Source organism: Trachypithecus francoisi, unplaced genomic scaffold (assembly GCF_009764315.1).
Source record: "Trachypithecus francoisi isolate TF-2019V2 unplaced genomic scaffold, Tfra_2.0 Lachesis_group17, whole genome shotgun sequence".
Taxonomy (NCBI): Eukaryota; Metazoa; Chordata; class Mammalia; order Primates; family Cercopithecidae; genus Trachypithecus; species Trachypithecus francoisi.
The window spans coordinates 23,850,020-23,870,246 of record NW_022681462.1 but is presented as its reverse complement, the minus strand read 5'-3'; the positions used below and the strand labels follow the sequence as shown (position 1 = coordinate 23,870,246).

At 54.7% G+C, this 20,227-nt stretch overlaps 1 protein-coding gene across 1 annotated transcript in view; it reads left to right on the top strand.

Annotated features, from left to right (window-relative positions):
- FBXO41 (F-box protein 41) overlaps window positions 1–18,736 on the top strand; it is a 30,402-nt gene extending 11,666 nt beyond the window's left edge. Inside the window, 13 exon segments of the mRNA XM_033175096.1 lie at window positions 3,450–4,116; window positions 4,119–4,479; window positions 6,875–7,100; window positions 7,589–7,662; window positions 7,914–8,272; window positions 9,019–9,260; window positions 9,484–9,599; window positions 9,715–9,867; window positions 10,214–10,309; window positions 12,677–12,795; window positions 12,988–13,146; window positions 14,147–14,262; window positions 14,376–18,736. Of these exon segments, the coding sequence (XP_033030987.1) occupies window positions 3,588–4,116; window positions 4,119–4,479; window positions 6,875–7,100; window positions 7,589–7,662; window positions 7,914–8,272; window positions 9,019–9,260; window positions 9,484–9,599; window positions 9,715–9,867; window positions 10,214–10,309; window positions 12,677–12,795; window positions 12,988–13,146; window positions 14,147–14,262; window positions 14,376–14,438 (2,613 nt within the window). The 5' untranslated portion in view covers window positions 3,450–3,587 and the 3' untranslated portion in view covers window positions 14,439–18,736.
- The last annotated feature ends 1,491 nt before the right edge of the window (window positions 18,737–20,227 follow it).

Sequence of the window (20,227 nt, the reverse complement as noted above, 5' to 3'; positions counted from 1 at the left end):
TTGTGGGGGCTTTCTGGCAATACAATTCCCTTAATCCCCGGGAGGCTTTTCAGTCAGTTTGCATTTGGTTATCCCCAGAGCTATTAACCAAAGCTAGAGACCTCTATGACAGTTATGATTCTTAGCTGGGCGCAGTGGCTCACGCCTGTAATCCCAGCACTTTGGGAGGCTGAGGCGGGCAGACCATGAGGTCAGGAGATCAAGGCCATCCTGGCTAACACAATGAAACCCCATCTCTACTAAAAATACAAAAAAATTAGCTGGGCGTGGTTTTGGGCACCTGTAGTCCCAGCTACTCAGGAGGCTGAGGTAGGAGAATAGCATGAACCCAGGAGGCGGAGGTTGCAGTGAGCCGAGATCATGCCACTGCACTCCAGCCTGGGTGACAGAGCGAGACTCTGTCTCAAAAAAGAAAAAAAAGAAAGTTAAAGGAAGTTATGATTCTTGAATGAAGTCCCTGGTGGTGGTGTAGAAGGAGGGTAGGGATATCTCTTAGCAACAGGCCCCAGTGTTCTGCCCATCCCAGGAGCCCTTGGTTCTGCAGCCTCTAGCTGGGCCTCTGCCACGGGGCAATGCAAACTCCTAGTCTGGGGTGGGAGGCATAAGGTTATCTGCCTCTTCTCACTCAAGCTTCATCCCAATGGAAGCCTGCTTATAATGGAAGCTTCTGTCCCGCTGGGGGGATGCACAGCAGGAGAGGTTCAGCAGGGCCCGAAGAGTTGAGTGCCTGTCAGGCCCCAGGCTTGTCTCCCTCTTAGTTCCCAGCCTCTTTGTCTTCGCTTGAGCTGCCTTTAGCTTGAAGCAAAGAACTGGCTCTTAAAATATCTGACTCTCAGCCATATTGAATTACTGGCCGCAAGCAGAAAGGGCCTCTCTGGGCAAGCCCAAATTTTCTTCCTTTCTGCTTTCCCATGGGCTCCTTTCAGCCAGAGTGTATCTCTTGCTTGTTGGACCTTACTGAGGCCATTGGAAAGACACTCCCAACATCCTGACCTTTTTCTCCAAATCCCCTAATGTTCCAGTCATGGTAGGTACATGGCCTGAGCTCCAGGGATGGTGGGAGACAGTTTCATCATCTGCTTTGCTGCTGCTCTGTTCACCAACCTGTGAGTGGGGAATGGAGGAAGTAGTGCCAGCTTATGCCCCCCTCCTTAGTTCAGCTAATTTCTTTTGTGGGTCTATGAAAACTTTCCATCTCTGATTCTAATTTCTTGGTTAGGATGTTTTCTGGGTGCAAGTAACACAGACAGACCCAGCTGTAACTAGCTTAAGCAAAAAAGGGAAATAGGGGCTGGGTGCAGTGGCTCACACCTGTAATCCCAACACTTTCGAAGGCTGAGGCAAGTGGATCACTTGAGGCCAGGAGTTTGAGACTAGCCTGGCCACCATGGTGAAATCCTGTCTCTACTAAAAATACAACAATTAGCTGGGCGTGGTGGCACATGCCTGCAGTCCCAGCTACTTGGGACTCCTGAGGCAGGAGAATCGCTTGAACTTCAGAGGGGGAGGTTGTAGTGAGCTGAGACTGCACGACTGCATTCCAGCCCAGGTGAAAGAGTGAGACTCCATCTCGTAAAAAAGGGGGTGGTGGTGCAGAATTGATTAGTTTGTGTAACTGAACAGGCCAGGCTCTCAAACAGTGTCTGTGAGGAATGTCTTTCTCCATCTAAGTTTTGCTTCTTTGGGTTGGCTTCATTCCCAGGTGTCTCCTCCCAAAAGGAGAAAGGATGGCTCCAGCAGCTCCGGCCTTCTCCATCAGCTTAGAAACCTGATCCCAAAGACAATGCTTTCCCTCAGTCATTCTAGAACAGTCCTGGGGCTCACTGGCTCAACTTTGGTGCTCTATCTTTACCCCAGGACTGGGGATTTGCCAGGTCTATGTCACATCCCCAAGACCATGTGGACTGAGAAAGTGGGGGAAGGATGGTTCCCTATGGTCAAAGCAGGGTGCTGTTACCAGGAGGAGGACTGGATGCTGGGCTGGCAAAGGGAACAGACATCCACCCATACATCCTGTGGAAATGCCAGAAGGCAACAGAACTGTGCGGCAGGTCAGGATGGAGAAGTAGAGCTTACTCTAGAGGTGCGAGTAAACCTGTGGGAGGGAAGCCGACTGCCTTCCTGGGGGGAGGATAGAGACGGAGGGCTCCAGAGGCAGACTTCAGGGAATGAGGACATTTAGGAAGGCAGCAAGAACAGGAAGTTGCAGAACCCATGGGAAAATCCAGACAGGAAAGCTCATGGCAGCCTGTGAAGATGGAGGGGTCAACAGTATCAGCCATGGGACCAAGTAGGTGAAGACCCTTGATGACAACTGGCTTAACTGATCAGCAGGTGGTCTGTGACCTTGATCACAGGGCAGTGGAAGCCCGATTGCAGACGGTTAGGAAGAGGATGGCAGTGAGGAATGGGATGGAGACCCCACAAGGTAGGAGAAGGGTGAAAGGAAGCCAGATCTGGAGGGGCAGCAGGAGTTGATGGTGAGGAGGGTTGGAATGCCAGAATTGGTGGGGGGATGGAGGGACCTTGTGCCAAAAGCGATGTGGGGAGGATGGATAATAAAGCCCTTGGGGCAAAGGTGGGGCAGGGACACTTACTGGAAGCCTACTTCACCTTTTCTAGGTCTGAAAAAAAGACTTAAGGGCTTGGAGTAATAGGGATAGGAGGATGTGGTGCAGAAGTCGGGACAAAACAGTGACATAAGCGATGTCATTAGGTAGAGTGATGTTTTGGTTACTGCAACATGGTACCAATAGTTCCAGCCTGTGTGGGGGTGCAGTCTGCAAAAACTGAAAATAAGCATCTTCTTTCCAAGGATTTTTACACTCATCTTAAGTATACAGCTTGATGATTATTTAAATATGTACACAACTGTATAACCACCACCCAGAGCAGATATAGAACATTCTCCGCATCACATAAAGCTGCCTCTTGCCCCTTCCCAGTCCATGTAGCCCCCAGCTGGGCACCTCTATGCTGACTTCATCATCAGTTGTGTCTGTTCTTGAACTCCATCTCTGGCATTCTACAGCATGCACTCTTTGGTCTGGCTTCTTTCATGCAACATAATATTGGATGGACTCATCCATGTCACTGTGTGTACCAATAGTTTCTTTTCTTATTGCTGGGTAGATTCCATCGTTAATATGCTACAGTTTAACCGTTCTACCATTGATGGGCACTTGGGTCGTTTCCAGGTTGGAACCATTATAAATAAAAGTAATTACAAGCCAGCCCCTTTAAAAACAGATTATCTCATTCTCTCGCTCTCTCTCTCTTGCACATATACAGGCCCTCGCACAGGTGCCAGAGCAGGCCAGCCTCCTCTGGGAGGTCGCCCCTTGCCCCTCGATGCTGTTTCCTCATGGCTGGGGGATGAGGGCCCGGGACTGAGAGCCGGGGTGGGAGCAGTGATACCCTCTTCCTAAGACTCATCGTGTCTCTTCCAGCCTCCTCGCCCCGGGCTGCGGGCGCCCTGAGCCTTCCTGACCCCGCAGGGGACCTGGCCCGTGGTCCCCCATGAGCGCGCCTGGCTGACCGGCGGGGCGGCCGCGGTGGAGCCCGCGTGCCGCGGGGGCGGCGGGGCCATGGCCTCGCTGGACCTGCCGTACCGCTGCCCCCGCTGCGGGGAGCACAAGCGCTTCCGGAGCCTGTCGTCGCTGCGCGCGCACCTGGAGTACAGCCACACCTACGAGACGCTCTACATCCTCTCCAAGACCAACAGCATTTGCGACGGCGCCGCCGCGGCCGCGGCCGCCGCCGCTGCCGCCTCCGGATTCCCGCTGGCGCCCGAGCCCGCCGCCCTGCTGGCCGTGCCCGGCGCCCGGCGCGAGGTCTTCGAGAGCACGTCCTTCCAGGGCAAGGAGCAGGCGGCTGGGCCGTCGCCCGCGGCGCCGCACCTGCTGCACCACCACCACCACCACGCGCCCCTCGCACACTTCCCCAGCGACCTGGTGCCCGCTAGCCTGCCCTGCGAGGAGTTGGCCGAACCGGGCCTCGTACCCGCCGCCGCCGCGCGCTATGCGCTGCGCGAGATCGAGATCCCGCTGGGGGAGCTGTTCGCCCGCAAGTCCGTGGCGTCCTCGGCGTGCTCGACGCCGCCGCCTGGGCCTGGCCCCGGCCTGCCTCCGCTTCGCCCGCGTCCCCCTCACCTGCCGATGTGGCCTACGAAGAGGGCCTGGCGCGCCTCAAGATCCGCGCGCTGGAGAAGCTGGAGGTGGACCGGCGGCTGGAGCGCCTGAGCGAGGAGGTGGAGCAGAAGATCGCGGGCCAGGTGGGCCGGCTGCAGGCCGAGCTGGAGCGCAAGGCGGCGGAGCTGGAGACTGCACGGCAGGAGAGTGCGAGGCTTGGGCGCGAGAAGGAGGAGCTGGAGGAACGCGCGTCTGAGCTCTCCCGCCAGGTGGACGTGAGCGTAGAGCTTCTGGCCTCGCTCAAGCAGGACCTGGTGCACAAGGAACAGGAGCTGAGCCGCAAGCAGCAGTGAGTGGACCCTCGGGGCCCTGTGGGTGGTTGTGCCTGTGCCGGTCACTGTGCCGCCGCCGCCACCACCGTGGGTGTGCCTGAGTGTGTCTGTATGTGACCATGGCTTTGTAATAGAGGATCTGTGGCCAGGAGCATGCATGTGGGGCCAAGAGTGTCATGATGATGTGTGTTTGGTACTGTGAGGACATGGCAGTGTGACCCTGTGCCTCTGTGAAGACTGCCTTTCTTCTCTGTCCTAGACAAGCCAACTCCTGCATTTTGGCACCAGATCCTCTTCTCTTTTGCCTACCCAAAGACACAGCTCAACTCTCCCCTCTCCCATCATCAGATTTTCTGTTTCTGCATATTTCTTTTTTTTTTCTTTTTCTTTTTTTTTTTGAGACAGAGTCTTGCTCTGTCGCCCGGGCTGGAGTGCAGTGGCGTGATCTCGCCTCACTGCAACCTCCGCCTCCTGGGTTCACGCCATTCTGCCTCAGCCTCCTGAGTAGCTGAGACTACAGGCGCCCGCCACCACCCCTGGCAATTTTTTTTTTGTGTATATATATATATATATATTATTATTATTATTATTATTTTTTAGTAGAGACGGGGTTTCACCGTTTTAGTCAGGATGGTCTCCATCTCCTGACCTCGTGATCAGCCCTCCTCGGCCTCCCAAAGTGCTGGGATTACAGGCGTGAGCCACCGCACCCAGCCTGTTTCTGCATATTTCTAAAAGCATACAGACATGTTATTTCTCTCATCTGCCATAACCCTCTTCCCCTTAAGCTACTGCTCCTTTTCTCTCCTCCTTACAGAAAACTCCTTGTATTTGTTTATACTTCTTGTCTCCAATTTCTTTCCTCACTTTCTCTCTTGAACCCAGGCTGATCGGGCTTCCACCTCTGCCAGGGTCCCCATGTCACCAGTGACCTTTCTGTTGCTAAGGCCTAGCCATGGTCTTACTTGGCCCATTGGTGGCATTTGACATAGCTGATCCCTGACATGCCTTCTTCACTTGGCTTCCAGGACACTCTTGGGATTTCCTTCTATCTGTCTCAATCTTCTTCATTTCTCTGGTCTTTAAATGTAGGATTATGAACTACAGATGACCCCTGACTTACGATGGTTTGATACAATTTTTAGATTTTCCGATGCTACAAAAGCATCACGCAGTCTGTAGAAACTGTGCTGTGTGAAAATGAAAAACAGTATGTACAACCATACTGTTTCTTTAGTACAGTATTCAATAAATTACATGAGATCAACACTTTTTTTTAATAAAATAGACTTTGTGTTCAGTGATTTTGTCCAACTGTAGGCTAATATAAGTGCTCTGAGCACATTTAAGGCAAGCCAGGCTAAGCACTGATGTTCAGTAGGGTAAGTGCATTAAATGCATTTTTGACTGATGATATTTTCAACTTACAATGGGCTGACGGGGATGTATCCCCATTGTAAGCCAAGGAGCATTTGTATATAGATGTTATTTATGTGTCCCCATTGTGATATAAACTCCATAAAGGCAGGAGTTGTTCACTGCTATTTCCCCAATACCTAGAACAGTGCCTGGCACCTAGAGGGTGCTCAATAAACATTGAGTGGCTGCACAAACAACCGGGAATGCATTTGGGAGTAAGTACACGCTGATTCTAAGTGTGCCATGTGTTCATGCAGCTCCTAGTAGTTGGTGCAAACTATCAGTATGCTTCCGCATTTGAGTGTATTCCTCTGTGGGGTGATGTGACTTAGTGTGTATTTTTGAAGGTTCCTGAAAGTATGTTTGACTGTGTCGGTGGTACTGTGCCTCCATGGTTCTTTGCGTGTCTCACACGTGAGCACATGCCCGAGCTGGAAAATGATGTGAGTACACGAACATGAATGTGTGGGGCTGTACCTGGGGCTGTGTAATGGGCCTCTGTGTGGGGATATGTGACATGGCTGGTGGCTCTAAGTATGTGCCTAGGAGTGTTCTGTGTTGGGATGCTGGGTATTGAAGGCCATGCACATGTGACTGAATATGTCTGTGTTTCTGTATGAGAGAGATGTGCCTGGTTATGGCATATGAATGTACATGGGGTACGTGTGTGGGGATGTGTGTGTGCCTCGAGTGGTTGTGTGGGACTGAGTATGCCTGAGTATTTCTGTGGAGAGCAGGGTGTGTAGTATTTCTGTGGAGAGCAGGGTCTGGGGCCGGGTGGGTGGGGTGTGAGTGTGTGGCTCGGAGTGCATGCATGCATTTCTGTATGTATCATCGTGTGGGGCTAGGCCTGTTCTGCAGGAACCCATGTGACCGTTAGCAGACACTGCGGGCAACTGTGCCGGTGTCTCCCCGCACTGGCCAGGCTCTCCTCCAGAGGGTGGGTGGGCAGGCAGGCTGAGGCTCTGGGGTAAGAGACTGCTCTGGGCCCAGGGAGGTGGTGCAGATCGACCAGTTCCTGAAGGAGACAGCGGCGCGGGAGGCCAGCGCCAAGCTGCGGCTGCAGCAGTTCATTGAGGAGCTCCTTGAGCGGGCTGACCGTGCCGAGCGACAGCTGCAGGTCATCAGCAGCAGCTGTGGCAGCACGCCCAGTGCCAGCCTGGGCCGTGGAGGTGGGGGTGGTGGTGCTGGCCCCAATGCCCGGGGCCCAGGCAGAATGGTGAGTGCCCACCTGCTTTCTCTCCTCTACCTGCACACCTGGTCCCCCACAACCTCACCTTTCACGTGGCTGGATATCTCCCCATGATGCCCCATTCGCCTCTTCTTTGGCTTTTCCCCCATGAGCAGATGCCAGGAATGGGGAGACCCTCTGATTGGGCAGGAGTGCCAGTGCCAGCCCCCGAGGCTGTAGTGAGATATGATTCAGTGACTCCAGCCCTCAGGGGCTATCTCTGCCCATCCCTGCAAATGAGAGTCCAGGAGCCACAAGCTGGGGTCCGGGGTGTTGGGTGGGTGTGGGGAGGGGCTGGTGAGCCTGCCTCTCTGGGCTGTCTGTCTGTCCATTTGTCCATCTTTCCCAACTGTTTTCCCTTCTCTCTCCTCTCCCCCATTTCCTCTCCATCTTTTTCCCTGTTTCCCCTGCTATTCCTGCTCATCCTCTTGCCTCCTCCGCCCCTCTCCTTTACGTCCTGCTCTGGGGGCCCACAGCGAGAACACCACGCGGGCCCGGCCGTGCCTAGCACATATGCAGTGTCACGGCATGGCTCCTCTCCCAGCACAGGGTAAGCCTCGGGCCCAGCACACCCCATGCAGCCCACCCTCGCCCTGGAAAGATCCACTGACCTGTCTGGGGCTTGTGTCATCCTCCTGTCCCTACCCCCCTGGGTCACGTGTATCTGCCTTTCCACACCCAGAGGGGGCTTTTGGAAAGCAGCACGGGTGGGTTGCCCTCAGCCGATGGTAGGGGCAGGGTGGGGAGTTTGGGCAGGCCTGGTGCCTCTCACCCCTTACTGTGTGATCCACCCTGCCCCAGGGCCTCCAGCCGTGTGCCAGCCGCATCCCAGAGCTCAGGCTGCTATGACAGTGACAGTCTGGAGCTGCCCAGGCCGGAGGAGGGGGCCCCTGAGGACAGTGGCCCTGGGGGCTTGGGCACACGGGCCCAGGCTGCCAATGGGGGCTCAGAGCGGTCCCAGCCCCCTCGCAGCTCAGGCCTGCGGCGCCAGGCCATCCAGAACTGGCAGCGCAGACCCCGCCGACACAGCACTGAGGGGGAAGAGGGTGATGTCTCTGACGTTGGCTCCCGAACCACTGAGTCAGAGGCTGAGGGCCCGTTGGATGCGCCCCGCCCCGGGCCTGCTATGGCTGGGCCATTGAGCAGCTGCCGGCTCTCAGGTAGGTCCCGGAAGGGTTGGCAGGGGGACACAGGTCTGAGGCAGTGAATCTCCTGGGCTCCTGCACCCCCTCCCCTTTCCCCAGACTTGCCCACCCCTCCTACATAGCCTAGGGCAGGAACTCTTGTGACAGGGCAGGGCTGCAGTGGCACAAGTATGCTCAGATTGTCTGATGCACAAGGATGCCACATGCGAGGGACGGGGAGGTCCATTCACGTGGTGGGCTCATCAACATTTATAGGACAGCAGTTGATTATTGCCTCCCAACTCTGAAGCCCCTGGTGCAGTGGGGGAGAGGCCTCCCACCATATTCACAGAAGGCCCCAACATATATGGGTGGGTTGGGAGGTGAGAGGGCTAGGGTCAGGGTTGTAGCTGCACCCCATGTTCTGGGTAGCCCCATGCCCACCTTCTGTTTCCAGAGGCCCAATTTATACTGCAGCACCCTCCAACCCCTTTCCCTCTCCAAATCTGATGTATTATTGCCTCATGTAGGGGGTGAGTTTGAATGATATATAACCTTAAAAAGAAAGTTTACACAAGGGATGCCTTTTTGTAATTTGTAAAACTGGAGATGGAGTACCGCAAAGGACAGGGACGCAGACGCCCCTTTTCCTTCCTTCCTAGGCCCTGGTACCACAGCATGCCCATTGCTCTGCAGCTCCTACCCTGCCCCAGCTCCCCACACACATCCCCACACCAGCCTTGACCCTCCACGCTCACTTTTGAAACGCTTGTATTCTGCAGCCCGCCCTGAGGGAGGCAGTGGACGGGGTCGGCGAGCAGAGAGGGGCAGCCCCTCACGCTCCAATGAGGTCATCAGCCCAGAGATCCTGAAGATGCGAGCCGCCCTCTTCTGCATCTTCACCTACCTGGACACGCGCACACTGCTGCACGCCGCTGAGGTCTGCCGGGACTGGCGCTTCGTGGCCCGCCACCCTGCAGTCTGGACAAGGGTGCTGCTTGAGAATGCCCGCGTCTGCTCCAAGGTGCCTGCCCCTGCCTGCCTTCTGTGCCCTGCTGTGAACCCACCTTTCCCCGTGGGTAGAATCTGGCCCCTGAAGGTCTGGTCCTTGCACCCCTTACAACACTGTAGCGCCAACCTGGCTTCCCTGAAATGCTCTCATGCAGCCTCCTATCCGGGGCTGGCCCACCTCCAGCCAACCAAGTGCAGACCCCTTCATCTCCAAATACTCTTCCCCTCCCCCACAGTTCCTGGCAATGCTGGCTCAGTGGTGCACTCAGGCCCACTCTCTGACGCTGCAGAACTTGAAGCCCCGGCAGCGGGGAAAGAAGGAGAGCAAGGAGGAGTATGCCCGGAGCACCCGGTGAGGCCTGCAGTGGGTGGGTGCTGGGTGCTGTTGGGCCACAGACCTGGAATTAAGTAAGGATGTTTCCCAGAGGAGAAGGTGGCCAGCTCTCTGACCTCTTGGTCATCCCCAGGGGCTGCTTGGAAGCTGGGCTGGAGTCCCTGCTGAAGGCAGCTGGGGGGAACCTGCTGATCCTGCGCATCTCCCACTGTCCAAACATCCTCACCGACCGCTCGCTCTGGCTGGCCAGTTGCTACTGCCGTGCCCTGCAGGCTGTCACCTACAGGTGGGTCAACCGACTAGAAGCATGGCCTGTTCCCTCTAGGCCCAGGGTCCTACGGGATCCCTAGGTGCTACATAGCCTCCGCCAGGGTTCTCAAGCAAAGGGATCCAAGAGCTCTATGGCTGAAGGGAAGGAAGCTTTGGCAAGAGCAGAGGCCACCAAGAGTGGGCAACTCCAGCTTTGTCTTGTATCTTTTCATTTTCTCTCTCTCTCTCTTTTTTTTTTAAATAGAGACGGGGTCTCGCCGTATTGCCCAAGCTGGTCTAGAACTCCTGGGCTCAGGTGATCCCCAACCCCGGCCTTGACCTCCCAAAGTCTTGGGATTACCAGCAGCTTTATCTTTTCACAGGAGTGCCACAGATCCCGTGGGCCATGAGGTCATTTGGGCCCTGGGCGCAGGCTGCAGAGAGATCGTCTCCCTCCAAGTGGCACCCCTTCACCCCTGGTGAGCCCTGGCAGGTTTGGGGGATGGGAGGGGGAACACGGTTGGGCCTGGTCTGGGGCTGAGGACTGAGCGGATCTGAGCCCATTCCACAAGCTATCAGGACAGATTAACACACATTAATCTGTCCACTGAGGCATTAGGAGCAGGGCTTTAAAATCAGACCTGGTTGGCCGGGCGCAGTGACTCACACCTGTAATCCCAGTACTTTGAGAGGCCAGGTTGGGCACATCACCTGAGGTCTAGAGTTCAAGACCAGCCTGACCAACATGGAGAAACCCTGTCTCTACTAAAAATACAAAATTAGCCGAGCGTGGTGGTGGATGCCTGTAATCCCAGCTACTCGAAGGGCTGAGGCAGGAGACTCACTTGAACCCGGGAGGCGGAGGTTGCGGTGAGCCGAGATTGTGCCATTGCACTCCAGCCTGGGCAATAAGAGTGAAACTCTGTCTCAAAAATAAATAAATAAATAAATAAATGAATGAATAAATAAAATCAGACCTGGGGTCATGTCCTGGCTTACTGGCAGTGCCACCTTGGGAATCCCAATCATGTCTTAGTTTCTCAAACTGCAAAGTAAAGGTGGTATTAGGAACTATGGACCTTATTAGGGCTGTTGCTGGCCCAAATGAGATCAGGTACACAAAGCCTGCAGAGTCCACAGTAATTGTTCAGTAAACACCAGCTAAAAACCACCAGCTTTGTTTGATATATGAAAGGTGGTTCAGGGAGGTCAGTGTATGAAAGAGCTGGTCGTTGGAGAATCCAGGTTATGAAATCATTTCTCACTCTACTTGGAGTTCCTCTAACACACCAGGCTCTTTTGCTCCTCTCCACGCGACAGCTCCTCCCAGCCATCCAGTGTGCCTTCTGTAACACCCTGGGTAGAGCGTGTCACTGCTCCCCTGCCTCAATCCCCACTGCATTTTGCCCTGATCCCTCTGTCATCTACTTTGCAATAATTTTTTTTTTTTTTTCTTTTGTGAGACGGAGCCTCGCTCTGTCACCCAGGCTGGAGTGCAGTGGCCGGATCTCAGCTCACTGCAAGCTCCGCCTCCCGGGTTTACACCATTCTCCTGCTTCAGCCTCCCAAGTAGCTGAGACTACAGGCATGGGCCACCACGCCCAGCTAATTTTTTTATTTGTAGTAAAGACAGGCTTTCACCATGTTGGCCAGGCTGATCTCGAACTCCTGGCCTCAGGTGATCTGCCCGCCTCGGCCTCCCAAAGTGCTGGGATTATAGACATGAGCCACCACACCCACCCCTACTTTGCAATAATTTCTTGATATTTCGATCTCCTCCACTAGGCGGGTGGTTCTCAAGGCAGAATCTAGGAATGTCCATTTCTGTATCCCTGGTACCAAGTGCATAATAGATGCCAGAGAGATGTCTGTTGCCTGGGCAAATGTTGAGGGATGAAGTGTTCAGGGAAATGGCGTTTGGTGTGAATGGAAAGGAAAGTTGGGGCAATCAGGAAGGGCCTTGCTAAGGAATTTAGGTTTTTTGCATTTTATCTAGAAAGTATGGGAAGCTGTTGGGGGAATTTTAGATTTTAAGAAAGGGATTAAGATCAGACTGGTAATGTTCTATGCCCCTCACCACTTTCCTGCCACCAAAGAGACTGTCCACTCTTTGAGGGCAGGGACCATGTCTATGTTGTCAGCACTGCACCCCAGGGCCTAGCTCAGTTGTTGACTTGATAACCACTTGCTGAATGGTGGAGTGAGTGGATATAGGAATGAGGGGTTCCCTGTCTACAGTGTGGAGGATGAGATGGCAGGGAGACTAGTGTTAACCCAGAGAATGCCAATGGTGGTCTGAACTGTGGGTTCAATAGTAGTTAAGGCCGGGCACAGTGGCTCACACCTGTAATCCCAGCACTTTGGGAGGCCGAGGCAGTGGATCACTTGAGGCCAGGAGTTTGAGACCAGCCTGGCCAACATGGTGAAACCCCGTCTCTACTAAAAGTACAAGAAAATGAGCCAGGCATGGTGGTGCATGCCTGTAGTCCCAGTTACTTGGGAAGCTGAGGCAGGAGAATCGCTTGAACTCAGAAGGCAGAGGTTGCAGTGAGCCGAAATTGCACCACTGCACTCCAGCCTGGGTGGTAGAATGAGCCCTGTCTCAAAAAAAAAAAAAAAAAGAAAAGAAAAGAAAAGAAAAACAGAGTGCTTGGGAATCAAAAGCTGCAGGACTTGGTGGATGAGATGAGGGCAGAGGAGTCAGGGATGATCCCGGTTTTCTGACTTGACCAGCTGGGTTGTTGGAGGAACGCTTGCCTGAATCAGGGAGGGGTCCCACAGGAGGAGCATGCTGGGGTGTCAGGCATCCAAAGACTTCCCTGACGCTCCCCCTTCCCATTCTCCAGCCAGCAGCCCACGCGCTTCAGTAACCGCTGCCTGCAGATGATTGGTCGCTGTTGGCCCCACCTGCGGGCCCTGGGGGTCGGGGGTGCCGGCTGTGGGGTGCAGGGCCTGGCATCACTTGGTGAGTCTTTCCTTGGACTGGGGTGGTGGGTAGTAAGAAGCAGGCATGGGTGCAGTGCTGCCCCGTGAAATCCCACAGGGGCCTAGGGCTGCAGCCTGGGTGGTGGCGGGTGGCAGAGTGGTGGCCAGGGTGCTGGCTGCAGGGATGACCTGGGGAGTTTGTCAGCAGGATCCCCCTTCTTCCTCTTCCTAGCGAGAAACTGCATGCGGCTGCAGGTCCTGGAGCTTGACCATGTGTCAGAGATCACCCAGGAGGTGGCGGCAGAGGTCTGCCGGGAAGGCCTGAAGGGATTGGAGATGCTAGTGCTCACAGCGACTCCTGTCACCCCTAAGGCACTGCTGCACTTCAACAGTGAGCAATGGGGGAATGCGGGGCAGGGTATGGCTATCATCTGCCACGGAGCTCTGTCAGCAGGTAGCCTAACTATCACTGGGGCAGATGGATCAGGGCCTCCAGCCAAGGGCAGAGGCAGGGGGACAGGTTAAGAGCACTGGTTCTAGAGCTTGACTGACCAAGGTCCCAGGTCTGGCTCTGCTACTTATTAGCTGAGTGATGTTGGGCAAGTTACTATACCTCTCTGAGTCCTGTATTCCCATCTTCTAAGGTGACTCTCTAGGATGGGTGAGAGGATTAAATGAGATATACGAAAGCTCCCCCCACCGCCCACCCCAGGACAGTTCTCAGGGTGAAGACTCCTCTCTCCCTGGACTCCAGATCATACCTCCTTGGCTTCCACACCTTTCTCAAACCACCCACTCCACTCTCAGTCACTACTCCACCTGCACTGAGGACCCTCTTTCCAAGACCTTCTTCCCCCTTCAGCCACATGGGATGCCCTGGACTTTATCACCAGAACTAACTGCTCAGCCTCCAGAATCATGACCTCCAGGCCCTTCTCAGCCATCTGATCTTCCTCCACCTCCCCCGACTTCATGCCATATCCAGTTCCTTAAGCTGTCTGTTCCAAGTGTTTGTCCCACCTCCCCCTCCTTTGTGCTTCAGCCTGGATCCACGAGCCTCACCTCAGCCACTCTGTTCCTTGTCATTCATCCCCAAATGCCCAGACCATAGTATAGCTGCCGCCTGTGTCAGGGAAGTTCCTAGAGGCCTTGGACAACTGGAGGCTGCCCACTCACCCTCCCAGAGGCCACTGCAGCCTCTCCTGTCCCTCAGCCCCACCTCCCTCTCCCCGCATCCGGTCGCAAGCCCCCAGGTGGCATGGGTCTGCTGTCCTTTGTCGTGTTCCCAGTGGCTGGCACCTGATTGTCTGATTTCATTAATTAGTGAGAGGAGAGGAGGCAGCTCCACAGCCCAGGCCAAACGCGCCCTTGCCTTGCCCATCTCTTCTCAGGCATCTGCCGGAACCTCAAGTCGATTGTGGTCCAGATTGGGATTGCGGATTATTTCAAAGAGCCCAGCAGCCCTGAGGCCCAAAAGCTGTTTGAGGACATGGTGACAAAACTCCAGGTGAGGGGTCGGCTCTGAGGCTGTCCAAGACCCCAAGTGGCATCCCTAGACTGGGGCTGGTGACCTGGGTGAGTGTGGCAGGAGGGAGAATTAACCCAGGGTTCGGTCCGCAGGCCCTGCGACGGAGGCCCGGCTTCTCTAAGATTCTGCACATCAAGGTGGAAGGCGGCTGCTAACCCCGGGTAGGGGGCGGCAGGGCCCCTGCCAGCCCCATATCAGGGCACTCTCTTTGGACTTCAGAGGGACCCTGGTTTGGACTAGACCTTTGGAGGTCGAGTGTTATCCCTGGCTTCTGGAGGGGGACTGACAAATCTCCTGTCCTCTTCCTGGAGCAGTGGAGCAACAGGCCTGACCCAGGGCACTGCTTCCCTAGTACAGGGGCTTGGACAGAAGCTGCCCTCCGACCCCGACCCTACCCCGGCTGGAGCAGCCTCTGGCACAGCCAGTGAGGAGCTGTCACCACCAGCGCCTGGTGTCATCACCTGGAGGATCTGCAATAACCACCCAGTGGCTCCTCAGCTGTTCTGGCCGGCCTCTCCTTCCTGAGGCCCAGCCTCCCGGTCAGGAGCCTCTGGGGCCCGAGGCCAGCGGGGGCTCCACAGGGCAGCTCAGACTTGGCAAGGAGGACTCTTCTCCCCAACCCTGCCCCAGCCTTCTGGGGGCACCCCTTCAGACAGCCTGCCTAGGCTCTGGATCCACATTTTCTGGGGATACCACAGGCAGACCTAGGGGCCTGGGCACGTGGTCAGCCAAAAGCTGGGGGCAGCAGTACAGTGGGGTAGTGGGGGTGGGTTTGGAAAGGAAACAATCACCCAGAACTTCTCTCCAGGATGAGACCACCCTTCCAAGGCGGGGGATTGCCAGGGAGAGGAAACTTATTTATTGCTGTAAGACAAGACCCCTCCTCCCAACCCCACACCCCACCGCATACCAGAGCTAAATTCAAAGCTGAAAGGCGCACGTTTCTATACCTACATTCATTCCTGAGGGACCCTCCAGAGGGTCAAGGTCCCAGCCCCAGGCAGCTCTGTCACAGTGAGAAGTACTTCCTGTCCTCAAAGAATTTCCTTCTAATCCAGGTGCTTGGGCAGGAACCTGATGGCCTTCGGGTCACCAAGGCTGTCTGGGAGGGAGGCACGGGGCCGCCCTCTGTGCTGAGACCGTGGAGGAAGCCAGGAGGAGGGTGGCTTGCTTTGCTTCCTTGTCTAATTAGCTTGCTTGAAGATGTAGCCTTGGCAGGGAGCCAGACCCATGGGGCCAAGGAAGAGGAAGAGCTTCCTCAACAGACTCACTCCCCCTTCCTCGGTCTCCACGGGCCCCACGGGCTGAGGGCTGCATTGGGGTCTTCTGCCTAGGGGAAGTGCTGGACCTGGGCTGGAGCCACTTGGCTTAGAAGCCACACGATTCCAGTGGGGCTTTTCACTGGCCCTTGCAGTCCCCAAAGGATCAGGTCTCAGAACCAAGGCTCCAAAGGCTTGAGGTCTCCCCAGTTCCTCCTCTCAGAACTCCCATAGTGGCTCAGAGGCCGGGGGTCCTGCCAACTTTCATTTGGAAAGTTCTTTCAAACATCTAAACTAGATCTGTCTTAGGGTTTCTTTCTCTCCTAGATAGGATCAGCTCCCAGCCCTAGCAATTAGGCTGCTGGTCCTGGCTGGGGATGGGGTCCCCTCGTTACCCAGTCCTTCCCAGGAACCCAACTCCCTAACGCAACCTGGCTTGGACATGAAGACCCAGCCCTCGGTTACCTTGTAAAGAGTCCTCCAGAGCTGGGACCCCACGGACGCAGCAGCACACCCAGCTCCCATGGCGTCATCGCTAGCTCTGTCCCAGATCTTGCTATCATTGTTGACTTTTCCTCCTGTGGCTTGTTCTGTCCCTGCCCTTTGAAAACCTAAAATACCAAGGGTGTCATGCTGGCAACTCCCTGCCCAGTCCTGCACGAAGCCTTGGCTGTGTGTGGCACCCCCTGCCCCTACCCCAGAGCAGCTGGCTCCATTGGCTTCTCCCTGTCCTCAGGGGTCAGGAAAAAGCAGCACGGCTTTCTTTCCTCTCCTCCAGAGGCCTGGAAGGGAGGTGGGGGTCCACTAAGGGCCTGGCTACCTTGGATTTGTTGGTCCTGCCTTGCCAACTGCAGCCTGCAGCTCCTGCTCCCTGTGACCCCAGAACCAGAGGTGCTGCCTTCCCTGTCTCCTGGACAAAGCACAAAGGGATGCCCTGCTTGGCTTCAGTCTGCCCAACTGAGGGATTTTCTCTGTCCCAGGGACCTTCCATCCCTGAATACAAGGCTCTGGGCAACTTCTCTCCGGGTGGTACACACTAGAATGCCTGGCATTAGCCCAGGGAAAGGAGTTTGGGGCATATAAATGCGAGCTAGGGGGGAGAAAGGTGGTGCTGAAAGGCCAGACGCTAGTTGCAGTTTGACTCATTCATTCATTTGTGCAACAGTACTGAACACCACCAGCACTGGAGGCAGAGGGGTGAACAAGATACCCTTCTGCCTGGGGGACGTCCACTTCCCATGGGTTTGGCTATTTCCAGGAAAGCCCCTCAGTCCTCCACCCTGTTCTGGCTGTGTGTGAAGGATGTGTGTGAGCAGGCCCAATCCTTTGCAGCAGGAATGAGAGGTCAGAGCATCCCACTGCACACGCACCCCCGGGCTGACAGACTTGTGCCCCCCCAGCCTTCATGCATGCCTGAGCACTGGCAGCTTTGCAGCCCCTGCCCCACCAGCCCCTTGATGCTCTTCTTTTGTTCTTTCCTTGGGGATGAGCCCTGCTGCTGAGTAGGGAGCTTTGGCTTGCTGGGAGGCTCTATGCATTGATTTCTTTGGCAACCATACAGCCAGGGCTGAGGATGGGAACAAGGACAGAGGGCCTGGCTATCCCCAGAAGCACTTCATCCATCTTTACCCACCCAAAGGGATCCCTCCACATCTCATACCCAGTAAGATGCAAGAAAGGAATATCTGAGAGCAAGCAGCCCTGCTCCAGGGGACCCAGGTATGTGTAGAGGCCCAGTGGGGGTGGCCACTTGGTGTTTCTACCACCCCCTGCCATCCAGTCTGGCCTCAGTGCCTACCTGGGAGGTTGGTGTACTTGGCTTAAGTACTTCATGCTTTATTTAGGCTGCTTCCCCACAGCACCGACACGAAATGAAGATGCACTTACATGCATCCCTGCGGGAATAAAGAGTGGGTGGGCTGCCCAGCACCACGGCCTTTCCCCAGCCAGGAGAGACCACCTAAGGATCAAGGCAGCTCCTGTTTTCTTGGTCCTGTGACACTCGAGTCTGAGCCAGCCCCTCAGGAACTGCCTCAAAAGGGGGAAAAAAAACAAAAACAAAAACAAAAAAAAAGGCCTCCTTCCCAAGGCCTGCTACTCCAAGGTTTGGCTCCATCCCTTGCCTTTGGGTCCTGCCTATTACCCTGGTCCTGGTCTCTAATCTTTGGGGCCACAGGTGGGGAGTCACCTGGGCCCCAAACTCTCTAAGGCGCTAAGTTGAAGGAGGCCTTCCCAGAGTGACTATTGGTGCCAAAGTCCCAGTTCCTGTTGGACTTGGGGTAAAAACAGGAGAGAGAGTGAGTGGGTGTATGGCCCAAGTGCCCAGAGAAGTTAACTCGAACCCATGGGACATGTCCCAGCCTGTCAGTCCCTGATGAGTGTAACTTCCTTCCCCTGGGGGCCTGGCCCTTCTCTCTACCCCAGTGGCCATGCTTTCTCACCCAGCCTTGTGCCCAGCCTGCATTTCTGTATATATTGCTGTGTATTGTGTGTATGTATGTATTCCTGGACAAGTGTGTTCATCTGCAGCCCTTGCCTGAGGATAAGGTTTAGGATTGGGTAAAGATCAGAATACCAGGGCCAGCTAAGGCAACGACTCCCTCCCCAACCCCTTGGGACCTCAGCCAGTCCCAAGGCTGCCCTGACAATCAGGCAGGCTCCCCACCATGAGACTAAGCCTCCTCTGCCACTGCCAGCATGGCCCAAGGAAGGCTTGGCCTTGGGCTTGCCAGCCTCAGCTCTGCCCTGGCAAGGGTCTTGTATCCAGGGCAGAGGCCTGAGGTGACCCAGGCTTGCCTCATGGCTGACGCCAGCAGGCTTGGTTCTAGTGGGCACCACTGGTGGGCGACCTCCGTAACTGGCCCTTAGGCCCTGCCTTCCTGCACAGCTAGGCCATAATGGGCCTGAGCGTGAGAGGGTAGCTTCCCCAGCCCCAAGCACAGGCAGAGGGGTGGAAAGCAATTTTTGGTTTTATTTTTGTTTCTGAAGTGGTGCCTGTACCTCCAGCCCCCAGGGGGCCTTTCCTGGCCACACTTCTCTGCCCCACCCAGGCATCGCCATCCCAGCACTTTGCTCCATGTCACCCATAACATGCCCTTTGCTGAATGTACCTGAGTGTATGTATTTAAAAGGACTCACATGGGCATCAGAGAATTTATGGCTCTGTATCCAATAAAAAAGATGGTGAAACTGGTATATCTGCCCCAGAGAAGTAAATGGTATTGTGGCCACACTTGTCATCTGTGTTATCATGGTCTTTCTGCAGCTCAAGTGTACAGAGGCAAGTAACCCAGTGGAATGAAGTATTAGCAAGACTTGCCAGCGGGCACAGTTGCTCACACCTGTAATCCTAGCACTTTGGGAGACTGAGGCGGGAGAACTGCTTGAGCCCAGGAATTCGAGACTAGTCTGGGCAATATAGTGAAACCCTGTCTCTACAAAAAAAATTTGAAAAATTAGCTGGGCATGTGCCTGCAGTGCTAGCTACTTGGGAGGCTGAGGTGGGAGGATATCGAGCCAGGGAGGTGGAGGTTACAGTGAGCTGAGATCACGCCACTGCACACTCCAGCTTAGGTAACCGAGTGAGGCCCTGTCTCAGAAACAACAAAAACTTGCCTCAGGGCTGCAGAAAAGCCACCTAGGGTTACTGTCCTGCCACTGCTCAACCCTGCTTTCAGTGTGTGCATCCAGAGGAAACGCCTTGAGATACATCATTTCTGACTCTCAGCTGGGAGACTATCTTCAAGGGCAAATTCAGCACCAGTACAACAGGGCAGCAGGCACTGCCCATACCCTCCCTGGATTGGCTGCCTCCTCAGGAGGCTCTGGCCAGCCAATCAGGCTTCGACTGTGGGAGATCAGGTTGCCATCATGGTCTGGCCTTGACTTCCTCATCCAAAATGCCCTTGTGCCCCTGACTTGATTCCTAGGGTCTTGAAATATTTAAAATCAGAAAAAAGAGTAAGTGTTTTAGGCTTAAATTGTGTCTCCGACATCAAGTAAAATGAACATTTAAGTCTCACTACTCTTTGAGACAGCTACTCTTACCCTGTCATATAGGTAGAATAGCAGAGGCTCAGAAAAATTAGTCTACCCAAAGACCATCAAATTAGGAGGAATGCCAGATTCTAAAGCCTGGACCTGCCCACCACCCTCTGTGCTTTTGAGTCCATCTAACCAGGAGTGACTGGGTTCAGAGAATTTTTTTTTAATCCCTTTCCAGTTTTAGCTAGCAAGTCTCAATGGCTGACAATGACATCATCATTTACCTCCAGCTTTAACAACGACCAACTACAGAAGGGTGCAGGCCAGCTATCAGGACCAGTGTAAATGAGGAGGATGTTAAGACGCTGCTGGATTTCCAGGTCATCTGTGCCAGCCATTCCAAACTCCCATTGGTCACAAGAGAGCAAAACGACCAAGATCACTGGGGGCTAAGCTGAAAAGACCAGGGGAGTGCTTTCAGTCATCTCCTTAGTAGACTTCCAAGGGATCACTAGAGTTTAGAGAGCATGAGACCCTCCCTAAAACACCCTTCTCACAGTCTTGAGTAAGAGGGAACAAAAGACTAAACCAAAAGAATATGGAGATAGAAGGGGCAGACAAGGTAACGTAACCCATTCACTCAAACCAGAGAAACCCTGGGAGCAGTGCCCGGCTAGGCCAGGGATAAATAAGATGATGCC